This window comes from Pongo abelii, chromosome 2, assembly GCF_028885655.2.
Source record: "Pongo abelii isolate AG06213 chromosome 2, NHGRI_mPonAbe1-v2.0_pri, whole genome shotgun sequence".
Classification (NCBI taxonomy): domain Eukaryota; kingdom Metazoa; phylum Chordata; class Mammalia; order Primates; family Hominidae; genus Pongo; species Pongo abelii.
In genome coordinates, this window is record NC_085928.1 from 9,852,609 (window position 1) to 9,870,640 (window position 18,032).

The 18,032-nt window shown below is 40.2% G+C and overlaps 1 protein-coding gene across 1 annotated transcript in view; it reads right to left on the reverse strand.

The window, feature by feature from the left end:
- KBTBD12 (kelch repeat and BTB domain containing 12) overlaps positions 1-18,032 on the reverse strand; it is a 70,331-nt gene that overhangs the window by 27,408 nt on the left and 24,891 nt on the right. Inside the window, exon 4 of the mRNA XM_024245040.3 lies at positions 2,014-2,211. Coding sequence (XP_024100808.1) covers positions 2,014-2,211 — 198 coding nt within the window. The remainder of the gene's footprint in view (positions 1-2,013; positions 2,212-18,032) is intronic.

Consider the following 18,032-nt stretch of genomic DNA (forward strand, 5'->3'; position numbering starts at 1 on the left):
CATCTTAGAAACAAATAATTAAAATGGACTTTGAGAGCTCATATAGTAAGTCCCTTTGGCTGAAAGCATTACCAGTCCATTATATTAATAGTACCAAGAAGAGAGGTTAAGCTCACAGTATGAGTTTATTTGACATGCTTGAAAAACTGGAGGATATCAATTCTCTAATTCAATATTATATAAAGAAAGATAAAGAAGCAAGACAAAACAGAATGTCTTCTAGATCCTTAGACGCGAATAACCACCCATCCCTCTGGAGGCTAATCCTCGGATTCTCTGTCCTTCTTTTCTGGTCAAGAGAAAGCCAAAGGCCAGAATATGGGAGGTGCTCATGTAAGCAAGCTGGAGGACGGCCCTGCCACATGAGTGGGCACAGCACCAGGGCTCTCCCTCCTGGCTCCTCAGCTCCCTTCTTACACACAGGGCTTGAGCAAGGGGCCCCTATTAGGATTCCTTGCTGGGCCAGGTTTCTTACTACTATGATAGATTACAATCTTTACCCAAGCATGGCATGTAATGTTTAATGTAAAAGAGATTAAAACAATTTTTTAAAAACTTCTTTGAAAAATGTTTTGAAGAGCAAATAGAGAAAGAAAAAGTAAAGTTTTTATTATGGCAACTTTCAATGTATTCTTGCCACCTCTTGCCATTAAAAACAATATTTGCTAGAATAGATTAAAACAAATTTCAGACAGTATATTATTTTCATCCACAAATTCTTTTTCTTTCTTTCTTTCTTTTTTTTTTTTTCTTTTTTTTGAGATGGAGTCTCACTCTGTTGCCAGGCTGGAGTGTAGTGGCACGATCTTGGCTCGCTGCAACCTCCGACTCCCTGGTTCAAGCAATTCTCCTGCCTCAGCCTCCCGAGTAGCTGGGATTATAGGCATGCACCACCACACCCAGCTAATTTTTGTATTTTTTTTTTTTAAGTAGAGACAGGGTTTCACCATGTTGGCCAGGATGGTCTCAATCTCCTGACCTTGTGGTCTGCCTGCCTCGGCCTCCCAAAGTGCTGGGATTACAGGTGTGAGCCACCGCGCCCAGCCACCATCTTATTCTTTAACATATCATGTGCTTAAAGAGTGAATGCAGGCTTGCAAAAGGCTCTGCTTTGCTGCAGTATCGGCTTTACTTTAACCTGGCATTCTTCCAAAATTCTAAGTGCTCTTGAGGCACATGTTTCATGGGTATGTACTGGCCTTGTGTTTGTTAGTGAGAATATAATTCAACAGTTAGTCATTTTTAATACAACTGCATTCTGCCGTATTTACTTATGCCACTTATCAAACTTTGGAGGCATGTGCCTACTAGATTTATGTATAGTTTAGAATCTCATTGTTACATTAAAAAATTATAAATCCATACTGTAGAATGCAGTGATGGTACAATTAGATATATGGAAAACAAGTTTAGTGATAAATACATGCATTAGGTATTATTTTAGAAATGCTTTCAAGCCATTTATTTCAAGTGGTAGTCATGGGGTAGGAATAAGAGAGTTTTCTGAGTCTTGATGAGATAAAACCCAACACTTCTGATCAGTACTCCACTTTCATCTACTCTTCCCATTTTAAAATCTCTCCTTTAGTCTCACCATAGTCATTAGGCTACCTCTCCCATTTCTTTTCTCTTCATATTCAACTACTATATAGTGAGTGTCTGCTATGTGCTAGATGCTGTACAAACTAGATTCCCTTTTAATTCTACCACCCAAGTACTAACCAGGACCGACCCTGCTTAGTTTCCAAGATCAGGTGAGACCGGGTGTGTTCAGGGTGGTATGGCTGTAAACTAGATTCCATTTAATTCTTACGGCAGCCTATGGATGTGCCAGCTTCACTTTGTCCATGTGAAACCCAGGCCCAGAGGTTTTGCACAGGGTCCCTGACTCTAAAAGCTATGATTTTGCTGTGCTCACGTTGCTCTCAGGAATATTAGTGGTGATTGGATCAGTTAAAGAAGGTCAAATCAACACCAAAGGAGGTAACAAAATGTTTAAAACTGGACCCATACCTGCTCCATGGAATCCCCCGCAGACATAGAGTTTCCCATCCACTGCCCCTGCATTGGTGGAATTGGTGCGGAGTGAGAGGAGGGGACTTGGCATGGGAGGGCCCTCTCGCCAAAAGTCCCCATCTGGGTTGTAGATCTCCACCACGTCAAGGCATTTTCGAACCTGGCCCTTGTCTCGACCTACACAGCCAATGCCACCTGCAGAGAATGATGTGGAGAAATGAGAAGATCAGGAACTGAAACTCAATTGTGGACAGCACCGCCCCCTGCATGGTTTGTATCAAAGGTTTATGGGACTGTAACTTTTCTCTTTCTTGCCAGGTGCTATCTTGAAGACAACTTCTAAGCAATAGTGATGTCTACTGTGTACTCCATAGCCACATTCAATGTCATTTTTATTCATAGTGTTCCCCTTGTTTGTGATCATGCATGAGACTCAGTCCACCACTGGCTTATATTCTACAATATCCAATGCTGGTTCACATCATGAGCATCCCCTTTATAATAAGAATTTCAGGGTCGAAAGTAAAGGTAACCCGACTTTGACATCCGCCTTGCTGTTGATGGTTAGCAATGCTTTTGCCGATGTGGCTAGCTAGGAGCGTGTTCTTCCCATCCCTTATCATTGCAAGCTGGTTTCTCCCTCTCTTCCTAAGTTGCATGATCTTTCCCAACTAGGGAAGGACTATTCTTTGGTAAATTTCAGGAACAGCCCAAACCCAAATGCCCAGTGCATCTTCCAGTTTTGGATGATATAGTTCATTCATCAGATAATTATTAAGTGCCTATTATATGTAAGGCAATGTGTTAAGTTATAATAAGGAGTTCTGAAAGATGCATAAAGCATGTTTCCTGCTCTTAAGAAATTAATGGGATGGAAAAGGCCATGTTTGCAAATAAATAAAGTAGAGGACATCAAGACAGGTGTCTTAAAAGAGATAAAAATGAGATTTAGAAGTCCAGGGACTGTAACAAGGGATATAAATAACACTTAGAGAATCATGACTTTAAGTACAATTCTCTATTGGAAAAATAATTGTATACAAATTTCCTATCCACTGTTACAAGAAACACATGTCTATGCACTGCTTTTGTTTTCCCCTCGCAAGTCCACACTGGAAGGCCATCAAGGTCAGGGCCATATTTCCTGATCTGAAGGATGGCTCCTGAGACTGAGGTAAACCCCCCGGAAGGAGGGACATGCCTGTGTTTACAGACACGCCTCTCATCGATGACCTCATTCTATCCAGACTCACAGCCTGGTCTGTGTGACTAATCAAAAAGCCTGTAAAGCACTGGTCTCAGGTAAACCAGCTCTCCTTCACATAGAGAGGGTCCTGGAAGAGTCACTGCGCAAACTGCATATGTGGGGTGGTGACTGATACTGGAGTATGTTGTTGACAGCGATCTCAAAACCAAAATTAAGAACTCTGCTTTGATCTCATAGCTTTTACTATATGGATCACTTACTGAGAAATTAATCTCATGTGTCTCCTGGCCTGTCTTCTCTCAGTGTCATTTTACACCCTTTGCCCATCACTGCATCAGTCAGGTGGTATTTTCACCATCACCTGCTTTCCTATCTTGTTCACTGGCCTGTCGTTTTCCATATTGCATCCCCAGTACCTAGCCCAGTGCCTGACACACTGTGTATGGAATGAAGAATGAGAAGCTTAATTTTGCATGTGCTTTCCCTGCCTGTCCAAGTGAGTGTGCTATTGGGGGCAAAGGCCACTATTCTGCATCTTTTATATCACAGGGCCTGCCACACAGTACTCAATGAATCCAAGAAGATTAATTGGAACAGCTTATTTTCACCATGGTTGGGGCTTATGCCAGGCATAAAAGCTGATGGAAGAGCACTTTGAAGGAAAAGTCTTCTTTTTTCTTCGCTGATGTAAACTGGCCTGTTTCCTGTCTCAGTTTGAATCCAGGGACTGAGGCTATAAACTAACTCAGAAGGCTCTTAGCTGCCTTCTCTCTTATCCAACTGGATAAATAATTTAGCCCATTACAGTGCCAAGTCTGAGCTGCAGCATTTCCAAGGAGGGGACACACTGGCCTCGGTTAACGGCGCAGCTCTGCTGTTCCTGGGCCCTCTTTCAATGTGGCACTGGGGTAGCGAGAGTTTTCTCAGCCTAACAAAAAGTGGAGTTTCCTATTTGTAGGGCAAGAAGGACTTAAAGAAGAAGATTTAACCATAAGAGCTGAAACGAGCAACCACCCATAAGGTAAGAGTAAGATGATCTAGTTGTCTGTTTTTGTGAGATCCAGGAGAAATGTTACTAGGCTGGTTTGTATTACAACTCCTCCAGAAGACCAGCAAGTGGAAGCAAACAGGTCAAATGCGAGTCACTGGAGTTGGGTTAGGGTACATGGAGCAACCAGCATCCTGAATCTAGCTCACAAGTTACACATAAAAGCCCATTAGAAGACTTCCCCAACATGACGCATATACAGAATGGGTATTATTCTCTTGATTTTTGCAATAATTAGTGTGTTGTCACTTTTGATGCTCTGTTACCAAGTGTATTTAATTATAATGTTCAGCCCTAACTCTACAAAACTAGCCCTTTCTATTCGGTTGGCAGGCAGTTCACACGCTCCACTCAAGGGGTGACATGAGCTTACAGGGTGCTCTGTCTGTTTCTGACCATTAATGCCTCAACACATTCTCTGTCTCACTTGGATGTAATTCCACCATCAAGTACACTCTATTAGCAGCAGACTTAATGAGCTTAAACTGAAGGTGAATCCTGATTAGGTAAATAATCAAATGAAAGCATGATCTTCATTAATAAGTCAGCACCAGCACTACAAGAGAAATCTTTTGATGAGAGGTGTCCTGGGGTAGGATCAGCACATCTGTAGAATTTCAATGAGATACCTCCATATCTTTAATTTATACGAACCTCTGAGCATGACTTTTCTTTATTCAAAAACAGACAAATGAATAGAAATTACATTTGCAAGTCATATCCAAATGGACCTCAAATGCAAAATATATACCCTGGTTTTTATTTATTTATATTTTTTGGTGTGTGCATAGTGGAAAGGGGGAAATTATAGAAGAGGAAAATGCCTGCCTCTCTTCTTTATCATTTCTATAAAGACTCCCTCTTTCTTGTGTGTGTGGCTATTTTAGATTCTCTCCTTTCTGGGGGGTGCAGGAGTGAACCTCTCCTCCCACACAAAGCCTGGCAGGGAGCTGGCTGAGGCAGAGGGGCGTGGTACTCGCTGCCCAAGTTGCCCTTGAATGCAGCGGTGCTTGCTACCAATGTCCTCTGCCTGCAGGGTCACCTCAAGATGGCAGGCTTATTCTATTTTCCCCTGGTTTGATCCAGAACAGGAAGGGGGGGTTTGTAATTCTTCAGATAAGCTCCCAAAGTTGCCTGTCATGCTAAGCCAGTCTTAGGGGAAAAATATACATATATTTACTATTGTCGGCACCCATGTGCCTTGGAAAAAGCATGTGGACCTTGGAAACACACAGACCCAGGTCCCTATCCTGTGTCACCATTTACTAGCTAGACAAAGTTGGTCAATTTAATTTATCTCAGCCTTTTCTCATCAGTAAATTAAGGATAATGACAGCAATCCCATAACCTGTTGCAAAGATTCACTTATTAGGCAACCATGTAAAGGTGGAGAAGGGTAAGGGGGAACTCCCATTTGTTGTATACCTATTCACAAGTATTGCCACAGGAATTTTCCTTTAATACCTATTCTCACGCACGATGTGTAAACAAAATGGCTAGCATGCAGGAGGCACCCAAATGTTAACTCTCATTCTCTTTCATGTTCTAGGATGTTGCATGAGTAACCGGTGTTTATTAAAGTTGCTGAAATCCTACCTTTGATTACTCTCAATTTAATTATTTGCTATGTCTATAACTGATAGTTTACTAACTGTATGGTCAAATTGTCCTTAATAGTTTCTTTCGGGGTTGGATAGAGAGATTCAGAAGGCCAAAGGGCTGAGGAATGGGCAGAGCCTTCCTCTCAGGCTTCAGGTGGAGGGAAAAGCTCCCTGACATGACTTAGAGTAACTCATTTGGTCATAAATGTTTGAGAGAGGTAGGAGCTGTTGGTGGACATAACAATAGAAAAGGATTTTGCAATCCATAGGCTTCTAGGAGTTAAACTGGCCCATATATCTGAGTGGATGGGCTACTTTCTGACTCACATGTCAGACATGATCTATTCACCGCTAATATAATGCTTGTGATGATTTGTTTCATTCTCACACAAGTTGTCAGCTCTCTGATTTTTTTCCAACCTCATATCAGAATTCTAGCTTTGGTGCCTAAAACCCTAGAAAACATGAACCTAGCTTCTTGCCACTTTCTAAAGTCTAACACTGGAGGCTGTTGGGTATTTTCAGAATGAAGCCCTTCAGTACAAGGCTGACAGCTGCTTACCTGCCTTCTACCGGATTCTGGTTGATACTGTGCAGTGCTCATCAATAGGGGGCCTGGGCTCACAGAACAGGGCTGCTGGGCCCCCATGTACTGTGGCCATTCTCCATTCTCTCTATCTGCTGGCCTTCATGGCCCTTGACCAGCCTTTTCTTGCCAGGCCAGGAAAACACAATCATCTGTCTGCTTTTTGTTTGCTACCCCACACAGATGACTATGAAAATCAAATAAAAGAGCTTCAAGGGGAAGACCAAGTTCCATTTGTTACAGCTTGATTTTGCTTCATTTTGGAGGGAAAAATCAAATGTTGGAATTATCTGATAACTTCTGAGTGAATATATAGATGGTTTAATAGAACGTTCTGGAGCTGGGCCCTGAGTGCCAAATAAGCCGCAATTACACAATGCTGTCCCATCTGATCCTGAGTGATCCCTGGGCTTTTGTGTCAACCCAGCACTGGGTCTTAGTGGATTTTCAGTCGAGTCTGGGCCTTTCAAACCCTGGGCCCATCTTTTCCTTGTCTCTCCTCCATCCCTCCACCAGTTTGTCCTGCAGGGGTCCCAGCAGGTCTAAAGCCTGGGCCAGTAAGGGGAGAGCACAGAGGGGAGAGCCTGGATGTGGTGGGTGGGAGTGAGCTTAGGGGATGGCCCATAGATGCCACAGCAGGCTAGAGGTGCCAGCTGCAGATGAATGTCACCACAGCCCTCCTCTCAGCAGTCACCGACTCTGCTGACTGTACCTCCTCAGTGCCTCCCATACCCATCCCCTCCCCTACAGACACCAAGTCTTGGTGACCCAGCTGCTCCTAACTCCTCACATGCCTGGTCTGCCCTTCTCCCTCCTGCACCGCCCCTGCACCTGAGGCTCCAGAACACTCAACCATTCCCCAAATAAGGGAGGCTGTTTGTCTCTAGGCCTAGGCTTGGGCTGATCTCTCTGCCTAGAATGGCCTCTTCTGCTCCTCAACTTGGCAAACCCCTGCTCCTCTTTCAAGGCTCAGCTCCACCTTCAACCTCTCACAAAGCCTTTCATGTCTCTACACAGAATTGGCCATTCCCTCTTTTTTGGCTTCCGCTGTCCTGAACAGAAATCAAGGTTCCTATGAAAATACATTGCTCTAATTTATCTCCCTGTATGCCTCCTTGTTAGATGAGACTGTAAGTCCCTTGAGGGCAGATGTCTAATCACATCTGTATCCCCAACACTTTCTACACTGGGTACAGACAGTGAAGACACAAACACTGAACGGGATGCATGGGTGGGTCAGCTCCTTACTCATGTCCTAGGTATCTTTTTTTCTTATACTTTTTTTTTTTTTTTTGGTGGGGGTTGGGGGAGTGGTCAAAACAGAAAGTGATAACTGGCTTTTCAGAATATGGCAAGTCCTAAATCCAAAGAGCTAAAAGTTGGCTGATTATGAAAGTCATCTTCTTAAGAATATAGGAATCTAATCTCAGATCCTGAGAAAAATGACTGCTGTCTGTTATTGGGCTCATTTTTTCCCCCAGATTTGCCTGCCTAATACTAGTATTTCTATGAAGTGGTCCTGCAAAGAGCTATTAGTCAAACCTATTCCATAGCTTACAAGTGAAAGAGACACAAAATTTTATAAGTCCTTGAAGGCAAGGTCTACATCTTTATCTTCCCTGAGGTGCTAAGCACAATATCTTCTAAAGGATGCTTGACAGTATTTGTGAAATAAATATTAAAGAAAAAAATATTATAGTAAGTCTTTGGCATATTTATCTTGTGTCTAAGTGAAAGGATTTACAGAAAATGATAGTTTGTGCTCATGTCCATATTTACCCAAGAAATGGCAGAGGAAGGGAGTGATAAAAATATTGAGCACATGTATGAGTTAGGATAAATGAAGAAAGATAGTACATTTTACTCCAAATGACAGTTTTTTGGTAATCGATATTTTCCTCTTTAAAGCACAAAAATTTTCCATTTCAACTCTTTATACTGTTTTAACATATGTATTACGTTCTTCTCTGCCTTAGTGAACTGAAGATACCAAATATAGTGGAACATTTTCTTAAGGACTCAGGAGTAACAAAATGATCTGCTGTTTATAATATGCCATGGATATAGATGGTTCTACACATTAAGCTGCACAAAGACATGCCTAAGATTTGCTTTCTTAAACAAATCCTTGTTATTGGCATGTTTTTTTTTTCTTTAACAATTTACCTCTTTTTCATAAAAGCAAAGCACAGATTGTATAGTCGTACAACTCTTTGCCTCTGTAACATTAAGCTTTCCTGCAGACACACACTAGTAGATCAGAGCCTGAGACAGCATTCTCCTAGGATATTTCTCATCCACCCGCAGTAACATGGCTACTGTCCTGTGGGGCTTTCACACTGTAGAAGCTTCTAAACATTCTAATTTCAGAATCAAACACATTTTAAACTTGTAGTTAATTTAAGCAATCTAAAAGTATATTTTGGATACCCACTCATGTTTGTACTGGGTGTCATAGAATAACAAGTCTGAGGATTTTTTTTTTTTTTTTTTTTTTTTTTTGTCCATAAGATACTCAGAGTCTGCTGGGAAATAAAGGACAAATATGAAAACATATACAATACAGGATTATAATTACACACTGATGGAATAAAGTGTAATTTCTAACTCACTGTCAAATAATATATAGAATGCTAACTCTCTGTGAACTTGTGGGATATCAATGATAAAAATTACTATAGCTAAGTTGCAATTTGGGAGCCACAGGTAAACTTTGGTCTTTTAGAGTACTTATTTCCGAGTTATTCATTGAGGGTGCCAGATAATAAAGGTTTAAAACCCCTCATATGCTTAACTGGAAATATATTTTATAGATACTTATAGCAAAAACATAATGAGCCATTCACTCCAGCTCAGAGCTACTGAATCTCTAAATCCAAGTCTTTTTTCAGAACAAGGAGGCATGAGGAATATCCTGTCTGACTTCTTTGGCCATGGTAAAGAATTTCTTTCCTTGTTCATCATGAATGTATGAAATGTATATCTAAGCCCAGAACACTCTTGCAATTAGAGCAGAACATAACTGACAGCCTATTCTGGCTTATCAGTGCCAGGACACTTTGACCAAGTAACTTTATTCAGCTTCCTAGAATATTCAAGTACACAATGATGCTGTTTAGAGGAAGAGATATTGCCTTATTCATCTGTATCTCTTCTAAAAGCCAGCCCAGGGCCTGGCTTATGTAACCTATGCTTAGCAAATATTTTGAGCATATAATATGTCCATTAATATGATATTACCTTTCCACTTTCCTCAGAACATCTGTGTTTTTCAAAGTGCAATCCTGTGATTTTTTTTCACACCAGAATTGCCTCTATATTTCCTACAATTCAGATTCCTAGGTTTCATTTTAGACTTACTGACTCTGAATCTGCCAATAGTGAGGGCCAGGAATCTGCCATTTTAGTAGGCAACCTAGGTAATTTGAGACTTACACTTTTTAAAAATTGCTTAGAATTTTATCAAAAGAAAAGGGTAAAATCTTACCACAACGAAGCTTGGTCCTCTCATTTCACAAACTAATTCACCATTAAAATTATCTTTGAAATGCATTTACTGTAATAATTTGAACCTTTTATGTAATTTTTCCCTTCATTACTCTTTAATGGCATTCAAGCTGAGAGTCAGACTTGGACAGTGCTGTTATGTTTTCAGTAAACCAATGAGGCACAAAATGGTTTCCTGGAGAAAACATTGATAGTTTGGGACATTAGCTATGTGGGAAAAATCAACATTAGCTGTCTCCCTAGACAGGGAAATGAAAAGTCCCTATTTCAAAACATTCTCCATAAGACCTGTAAAACTTTGATAATTTCTGTGGCATTTTACATGATAGAAGAATAGGACAGGTTACAGAGATGTGAAAATGCAATTCGGTAAACAAATACTTACTGAGCATCTATAACATAAAGCCAGGCCCTGGGCTGGCTTTCAGAGGAGACACAGATGAGTAAAACAACGTCTTGTCCCTTAGACAGTCTGAGTATAGTGTGACAAAGGCAGCGACTGGCAAAGCAGCATGCTGTTTGTTCTGACCAAAGGATTACATAAACCACTACAAGGAGACGGGATTTTTGCCAGACTTTGAGGATATTGAGTTAGACCCTACATGCAAAGGGAACAGGGTAAACAAAGGCACAGGAGGAAAGCATGTTCAGGAAGTGACCCCCAGTCCCTGTGGCTGGTGCTAGGCTTTGTGGGATGGAGGAGTGGCAGGAGGAGCTGAGGCTGCAGGGGCAGGCTAGGGCCACGTGTGAAAGGTCTACTGCCTCCATAAATAGATTCTGGCCTCACTTTCTATATTTGATTTTGCCTGACCCATCAAGCTGAAGCAACTTTTGAATGCAATTTGACATTTTAAGAACACTTGATGGAAATCCAAAGCATATTCATGAATATACATTTTCATTTCAGAAGGAAGCATAATTTATTCTAGAGCATAACTAATAGTATGAGATCTAAAATGCTTGCCAGTTTATCTTACATGCAAACTTCTTTTCTAAGAGAGAGCCCCTGGTACCATATTTAAATCAGTATTTTATAACAGAAGCATTCACCAAGGACTCATAATGAGATTTCAATGAGGTTGAACCTAGAATGTTCTACCTTCCCCCAAATTTTACTAATAGGAGTCTGTATTTGATTCATTTTCTACTTTATTATTCATAAAATAATATGGATTATTTTATGTTTTCAAGGATTTAAAACCTTGAAAACAAGGCATTAATATTTTCTACAGCAATAAGATATATTAACCTAAAATTTCTGGACTACCTTTTTAGGCAATTAGGATGTATTTTGGATTAAAGAAGCTTAACTAGCTCTTATAATGAGCTTTCACTGTACAAATGACAAAAGATTTTTCCTTAGAACTAAGGCACCTTCCCTTTGGTCTCCTCCTGCATGTCAGTGGTTCTGTCATTAAACAACAGACCACTCCTTTCTGCACTTCCTAACAAAAATAGTTACGTTCCTGAGAAGGGCCTCAGGAAAAAAAAAAGTCAAAAGGAAAGCTGGCTGGTTTTAAATACCTGTGTTTCCACTTAGGGTATCATTGACTCATAAGACTTATATAGACTAAATTATTTTAGGCTTTCTAGGAAGTTATCCAACAGAAGAGCCAATTACAGTGTGGCAAAGCTGACAAAATGCACATGGAACCACATGAGCAATGGAGTCACTTGAGCAATCTGGCCATATCTATTCCTTTATTTTTATGTTAAGAAGGCAATTTATAGATTTCCAGGAAAAACTATCCAGTATATGACTAATATGCCCCTTGTCTAGTTTGCCATAATTCCAGAAGCTGTTTTCATCTAAATTCAAATTATTCATGGTATCTGTGACAACACACTTTTTAAAGACAAACGTTTACACAAGAAAAATTCAGCATAGGTTTTAACTGAAGTCCATATTCTAAAATCTTTACAACTCAAAGCAAACCTCCAGGGTCAGTGCTAGCCACAATGTCCAGTAGTATAATGTTTTCATCTTTAATTTCTATTAGAAGAATATATTCTGGACAATATTTTCAAAGAATTCCTTCCATGAAAATGTGTACCTGGCTCCATACAGAAAAGCAGGCTGTGTGAATGTGCAGTAAGTATGTCATTAGCGCATATTTACAATAGGAGGAAATGAAGAAAGTAGAAAGACTCAGTCTTTTGACTCCCAACGCATGAGGACAGAATGACCTCATCTCAGTATATCTCTTCGTTTGGGCCTGGCAGGGCACTAACAATAAGATGACGGGCTGAACATTATTAGGACACTAAAGCATAGTGGACTCCTTGCCACTTATTATAAGCAATAATTATTGTTATAACTCTCATCTGTTGAGCACTTCTCATATGCCAAGCACAGTGTTCAGCATTTGGCATAATACTCTCTTAAGCTTTGCAACAACTGCATGAGTTGATGTATTATTATCATCCTTATTTTATGAATAAAGAAAACAGATTTAGCAAAATTCAGCAACTTGCTCGAAATCACATGGTGCTATTAAGTTGCAGAGATAAGATTGGTCTGCAGAAGGACCTTTCCTTTCTATGGCTTATTTCTGTTAAAGAAGACATCTGGGAAACCTTTGTACACATGAGATTTACTCAGAAAATTTATAAAAAACGTAATAAGGTAAAGGCAAGGGCCATTAACCAAATGAGTCCGATTATCCTGCTTGCCTAAATCTTTCCCTATGGTGGTTAGATGCTGCCTGTTACAGTAACTCCTCATTTAACAGGAAATCAGACAATTGCCAGTGCTTAGAACACAAGTGAAAACCCTGAGCAATGTAAAACAAGTGTCTGAGTATTGGTGCTGTGATAAAAGACCTTGAATTTTATTCTGAAAAAACTGGAGACATTGTTAATGACATAAGGTCTAATGGCCTAACTGTATGTGTAATCTAAACATATGTACAATTGCCTGCATATATAGTCTTGTATGTAAAATCTATTTATATGTATGATTGATGCATAATCTTGTATGTACAATCTGGTAACATAACAGGGAGAGAGCAACAAGAAAAGAAATGGTAACCAACAGCAGTGGGAAGGAGAGGAAAAAAACCCATGAAACCCTGTAATTTGTGGCCTTCTAGTTTAGGGAGCAAATACAGTAGTACTACATTACTCAGTGGCCAATGGACATCACTTACATACAAAGAAGCACAATTTTTGATGCTCTTAATGACTGAGATATTTTAAAAAGTCATTGTAACTTTAAAATTGGACAGATTTGAGTTTGAATCCTGGATTTAGTCACAATATTTGTGTAATAAAAATAAAGAATTTACTTTTGTAGGATATTGTGAGAATTGAGACAATACATGAAATCACCTAGAATTTAGTAGTTCTTCAAAAAAATATTTTCCTTCAAAGAACTCTTTCACAAGGCAAAGAAGAGTGTGATAACTTGGGATACTTTTTTCCTTGTTAAAAATGTAATCAGATTTAGCCACTTAAAGGTGCTGCCATGAATTGTTGGGAAAATGTAACTATATAGAACCTTTCGTTTTCCAACAAAGCCAGGAAGACAGTGTTTATACTACTGAGAACTCAAACTGTCAAGGTAGCTTATCTACTTAAGAGTATGTCAGACCTTGGAAAATCTACATCATGCCTTTAGACTGCCCTCTAATCCCTTCTTGCAATACCTTTGTTATACTTTGTTGCACAGTCTGATATGTTTATCCAGAGTCTCAAATCTACAGAGCCACTGTCCTAATAAATGTTTCAACGAATAATTTAAAGACAAAATTAACAATGGTGGTGAATATTAGGACAATCCCTGATGGTCTGTCTTGCTGCTTGAAGATGAGAAAGGGAGGGGTGGGATACAGAAAAGTTCCATGCTCCTGGGAAAAGACTAATTGTTCCCGAGCCATGACAAGTCAACATCAGAAGTGGTTTTCAACCTGATTAATCAATCAATGACAACTTGCTTCAGTGACCATGACTCTGGAATCAACCAGTCAGAGACAGCCTCACACTCTGGAAGGCAGCCAATCAGAGGCTGACTCACTCCACTGAGTCCTCTTCTAAGGCTGATCTGACCCCTTCCTGCCTCAGTAATGAACAAACATAATCCACACTTCTGAGGAACAGCAATCCACTCTCATCTTTGTAACCAATATTAAACCAAACTCAACTCCTGCCCACAATCCTATATAAAATCATCAGTTTGCTTTGTTCAATGAGAATATCTCTGACCAAGTAACCATTCCTACACCAAGTAATCAATAAATACAGCTTTTTTGGTTTCATATACTGAGTGTGGTCTTATCTCTTAACAATAATTGACATTTAATCAAAAAATAGACTAAATTAAGATTCATTCACGAATATTAGAGAATGAAGACATTAAAACATTAAAGTAACTCAACCTACTCTTTCTCTACCATGCTTTGATATATATTGTTCCTGGTGTAAAGTACAAACAACTTTCTCATTTTTCTTTTCTTTCTTTTTAAGATGGAGTTTTGCTCTTGTTGCCTAGGCTGGAGTGCATGGTGCGATCTCGGCTCACTGCAACCTCTGCCTCCCATGTTCAAGTGATTCTCCTGCCTCAGCCTCCTGAGTAGCTGGGACTATAGGCACCTGCCACCACGCCTGGCTTTTCGTATTTTTAGTAGAGACAGGGTTTCACCATGCTGGCCAGGCTGGTCTCGAACTCCTGACCTCAGGTGATCCACCCACCTCAGCCTTCCAAAGTGCTGGGATTATAGGATTGAGCCACTGTGCCCGGCCTCATTTTTCTTTATTTGACTAATTCCTCCCTGTGGAGTGAGTTAGCTGATCCTTCACTATGTGCACTTAGCTATATGCATAGTTGATCTGTCTTGCCCTAGTTCCTGAGTTCCTTCTGGGCATAGAGCGTGTCTTTCATCTCTGGGTCCTTAGCACCCAGCATAATATTTAATGTATTCTTTGCTGCAACAAAGTATTAGTTGAGTCAAATCACAGTATGATAAAAAAAAAATTCAGTATCTCTTCAATGGACATTATTAGTCTATTTGACATCAATGTTACTTAATTGAATTTTACCTATTATTTAAAAAGGCTTACTTTCCACTGAATTATTTCTCCCGTCAATTCTGAGAGGCCAAACTTTGCTTATTTTCACTCATCTAGTTCCTAAGAACTATTTTCGTCCATTAATCTCTGGATGTTTGTTCCTCTCCGTTAGCCTAGGGCCCTTCTATCTCCTTCTTCCCACTTCCCTCCCTGAGATAATTCTGAATTTCTATGCTATATCTTCTTTCCCCTGCATGTGTGTTTTCTTCCTCCCTTTACATCTTTTGTAGCTCAAAGGCATGTTTTGTAATTTTATTTTTTATGTATATTGCAAATATTACTATGTCAAGTTAAATTACTCAAGAACAAAATTCAAAAACTGAAAAAGTAATAAAAGTCACATTACATTCTTATTCAAACCCAGTGGGTCAAACTATAAAGCCAACTCTTAAATTCTCATACTCTGAGAGGGAACAAAGAAAATGCAGACAAGAATGTACCCTTCATCCAAGTCATAATTTAGTGATTACCCTGTAAAACTATTTATAAAATGCTATTGAGTCAGAGGTCAAAATTAGCTAATTTGATTTCCAGCTCCTTCCCCTTCAGTTTCCAACTCCTTCGCCTTCTCTGGCTCACCACCTGGCTTACACAGCCACAAAACAGGGACTAAATGTAGGAACAGAGAAGAGCAGCAGCCTTATCTCCCTTAGTCTCTAGAGAGCAGGAATTTCAAGACCTAGCTACTTCAGCTTTAAAATTTCATCCATTCTGTTTCGCAACTTGGATTTTGTGACAGGGCCTTACAGAGCCTGTTAATTCAGGATACCAGAAATGGAGTTCTTGACCATCTGTCCACTCAAGAGCTATATTTAGGGCAAATACCTGGGGCAGTGAGTGAATTCTAGGACAATCATAGTCCCCACACTTAATAATTCCAAATAGGACAATCCCTTTTAGTCTCTTGAAGGTGTGTGCAGGTAGAATTGAGGTGTCTGGTCCTTTCAATAAGCACTAATCTTTTATCACTTTACTGTTGAAATCCTTCAATGGCTCTCTCTCATTTAGAGATAAATTATGAATTCCAAAGCATGGCATTTGAAGCTGTCTGTGGGCTGGCTCTTGTCTAGCTCTCCAGGTTCACCTCCTGCTACTGTTTCATTGTGCAGCTGGTGTTTCTGACACTCAAAACTACCGTCAGGTAACATGACATGAAATTGGTATGTTAACAACCAAGAATTCTCTCCTTGTACTGTTCTGTTGGGCAAACCCCAACTTCTTGAAGTAAGCTCAGAGTCAATCTCTCTGTGACATCTTTTCCAAACCCCTAGATTTGTATAGGCCTCTGTAAGTAGCAATCATTGCATGGAATTCTTTCTGTTTGGTGTGTCTTCCCTGCCAGCTTTCTTGAGGTTAACCTATGCAGCAACTGTGTCCATTATGTTCATATAATTATGGTTGCAGGCAAGGAAGGGAAAATTTACCCCATTAGTGTTCTGTCAGAAATATTTATTGAGCACTTATTATATGCCAAACAGGTATTAAGCTAGAGTGGTTGAATGCAGGAAAATTTCTAGTCAGTTTTACAGCTGATAAGTTAGTTCCCTCTTTCCTCTGCTTTCACTGTCTTTGCTTGTTTTGTGATGATTTTGCCATTAAATCCTAATTTGGGTACAAACTATTTCATAAGATAATCTTAGGTAAATGGATCTAACAAACGTGACTGAATGTCCACCTGCTTGCTGGGAGGAAGAAGACACTTTGTAGATGGGCTCAGGAGCCTAGCCCAGAGCTGGAGGCTTTCCCGGTACACCAGGGATTCTCACTGCCACCATGAGGGCCATCTGTACTTTGAAAGGCCCCTTTGCAAAATGAGCATTTACAGACGAGATGCTGATCTTGATTGGGTTTGTCTGTGCTTTATCCCACTCTTCCAGTTATGGAAAAACATCACAGAATGATATGCTTACATAATGTGAACCAGTTTTCCTAAGCCACCCCATGGGGGAGGGTCTAGTTTATGATCTTTGGCAAGAGATAAGGAAACACTGTAATTCTGAAGTCCAAATCCTGAAGGCAAGAGTACCAGAGAGTACGGGGCCAGCATCAACCAATATATAACTCAGCAGGGCTACTGGCTCCACCCTCAGCTTCCTCAAGGTAAAGACAGAACTAAGGACTCCCTAAGGCCTCTGCTAACTGCTTAGGATGGCACCGAAATGGCCTCAGTGGAACAGCAGGACAAAAGTCTATGATCTTGAGGTCAGGAAGGAACGCATGGTAAAAGTTTTGTTGTCAGATAACCGGCTTCGATTACTGCTATGCTACTTAGCAACCATCAGTTTGAATAAGGTACTTAACCTCTTTGAGGTCCCATTCTTTTCCTGTTTCCCTTTGTAAAATTATAAAACAAATATACAAAAAGAAATGTGTCTAAAACATAACAAGTATGATAACCATTCTTCCACTTCTTTATAAGATGTCATGGAAGGCCAGTGATCATAATGCAGTGATCATGGATATATGGAAAAGTCATATGTTGAAAGGCATCGGAGAGGTGCGGAAACAGTAAGGACTAGATGAGCTAACATTCTAGAGAGGGAAGAGCCTCTTCTAGGCTGTTTTCTGCCCTTGAGGAATTTGCTGATTCTGGACCAAGGCTAAGAACTGGATTTGGCACAGATAGAGGAACCCTGGTGAAGGAAAGAGAGACCAGGGGGGTTTTTGGCAGTTGTGTGGGGCTGTCGTGAACAGATTGGTAGCTAGAGGATCTGCACAGAGGAACCTCAAACACGTGGCCAACTTTCTCCTCAAAAGCACTGATTAATGGGGCAATCTGGATTCTGGGTCAAATACTTTTAATGGTCAGAGAGAAATATCTCACAGCTGCATGGTATATAGGTGACCAAGTGTGGCTTAAGTGAGGGGCTTGCCACAAACACACATGTGGTCTCCATCTCAAGAGATCTCTCAGGTTTTGAAGTTGTTCAGGGAGGCTAAAAAGCTAAGCTAAACAATTCTGAAGTTGTTTAGAATCCCCACAGTCTTCCAGGATAGAGG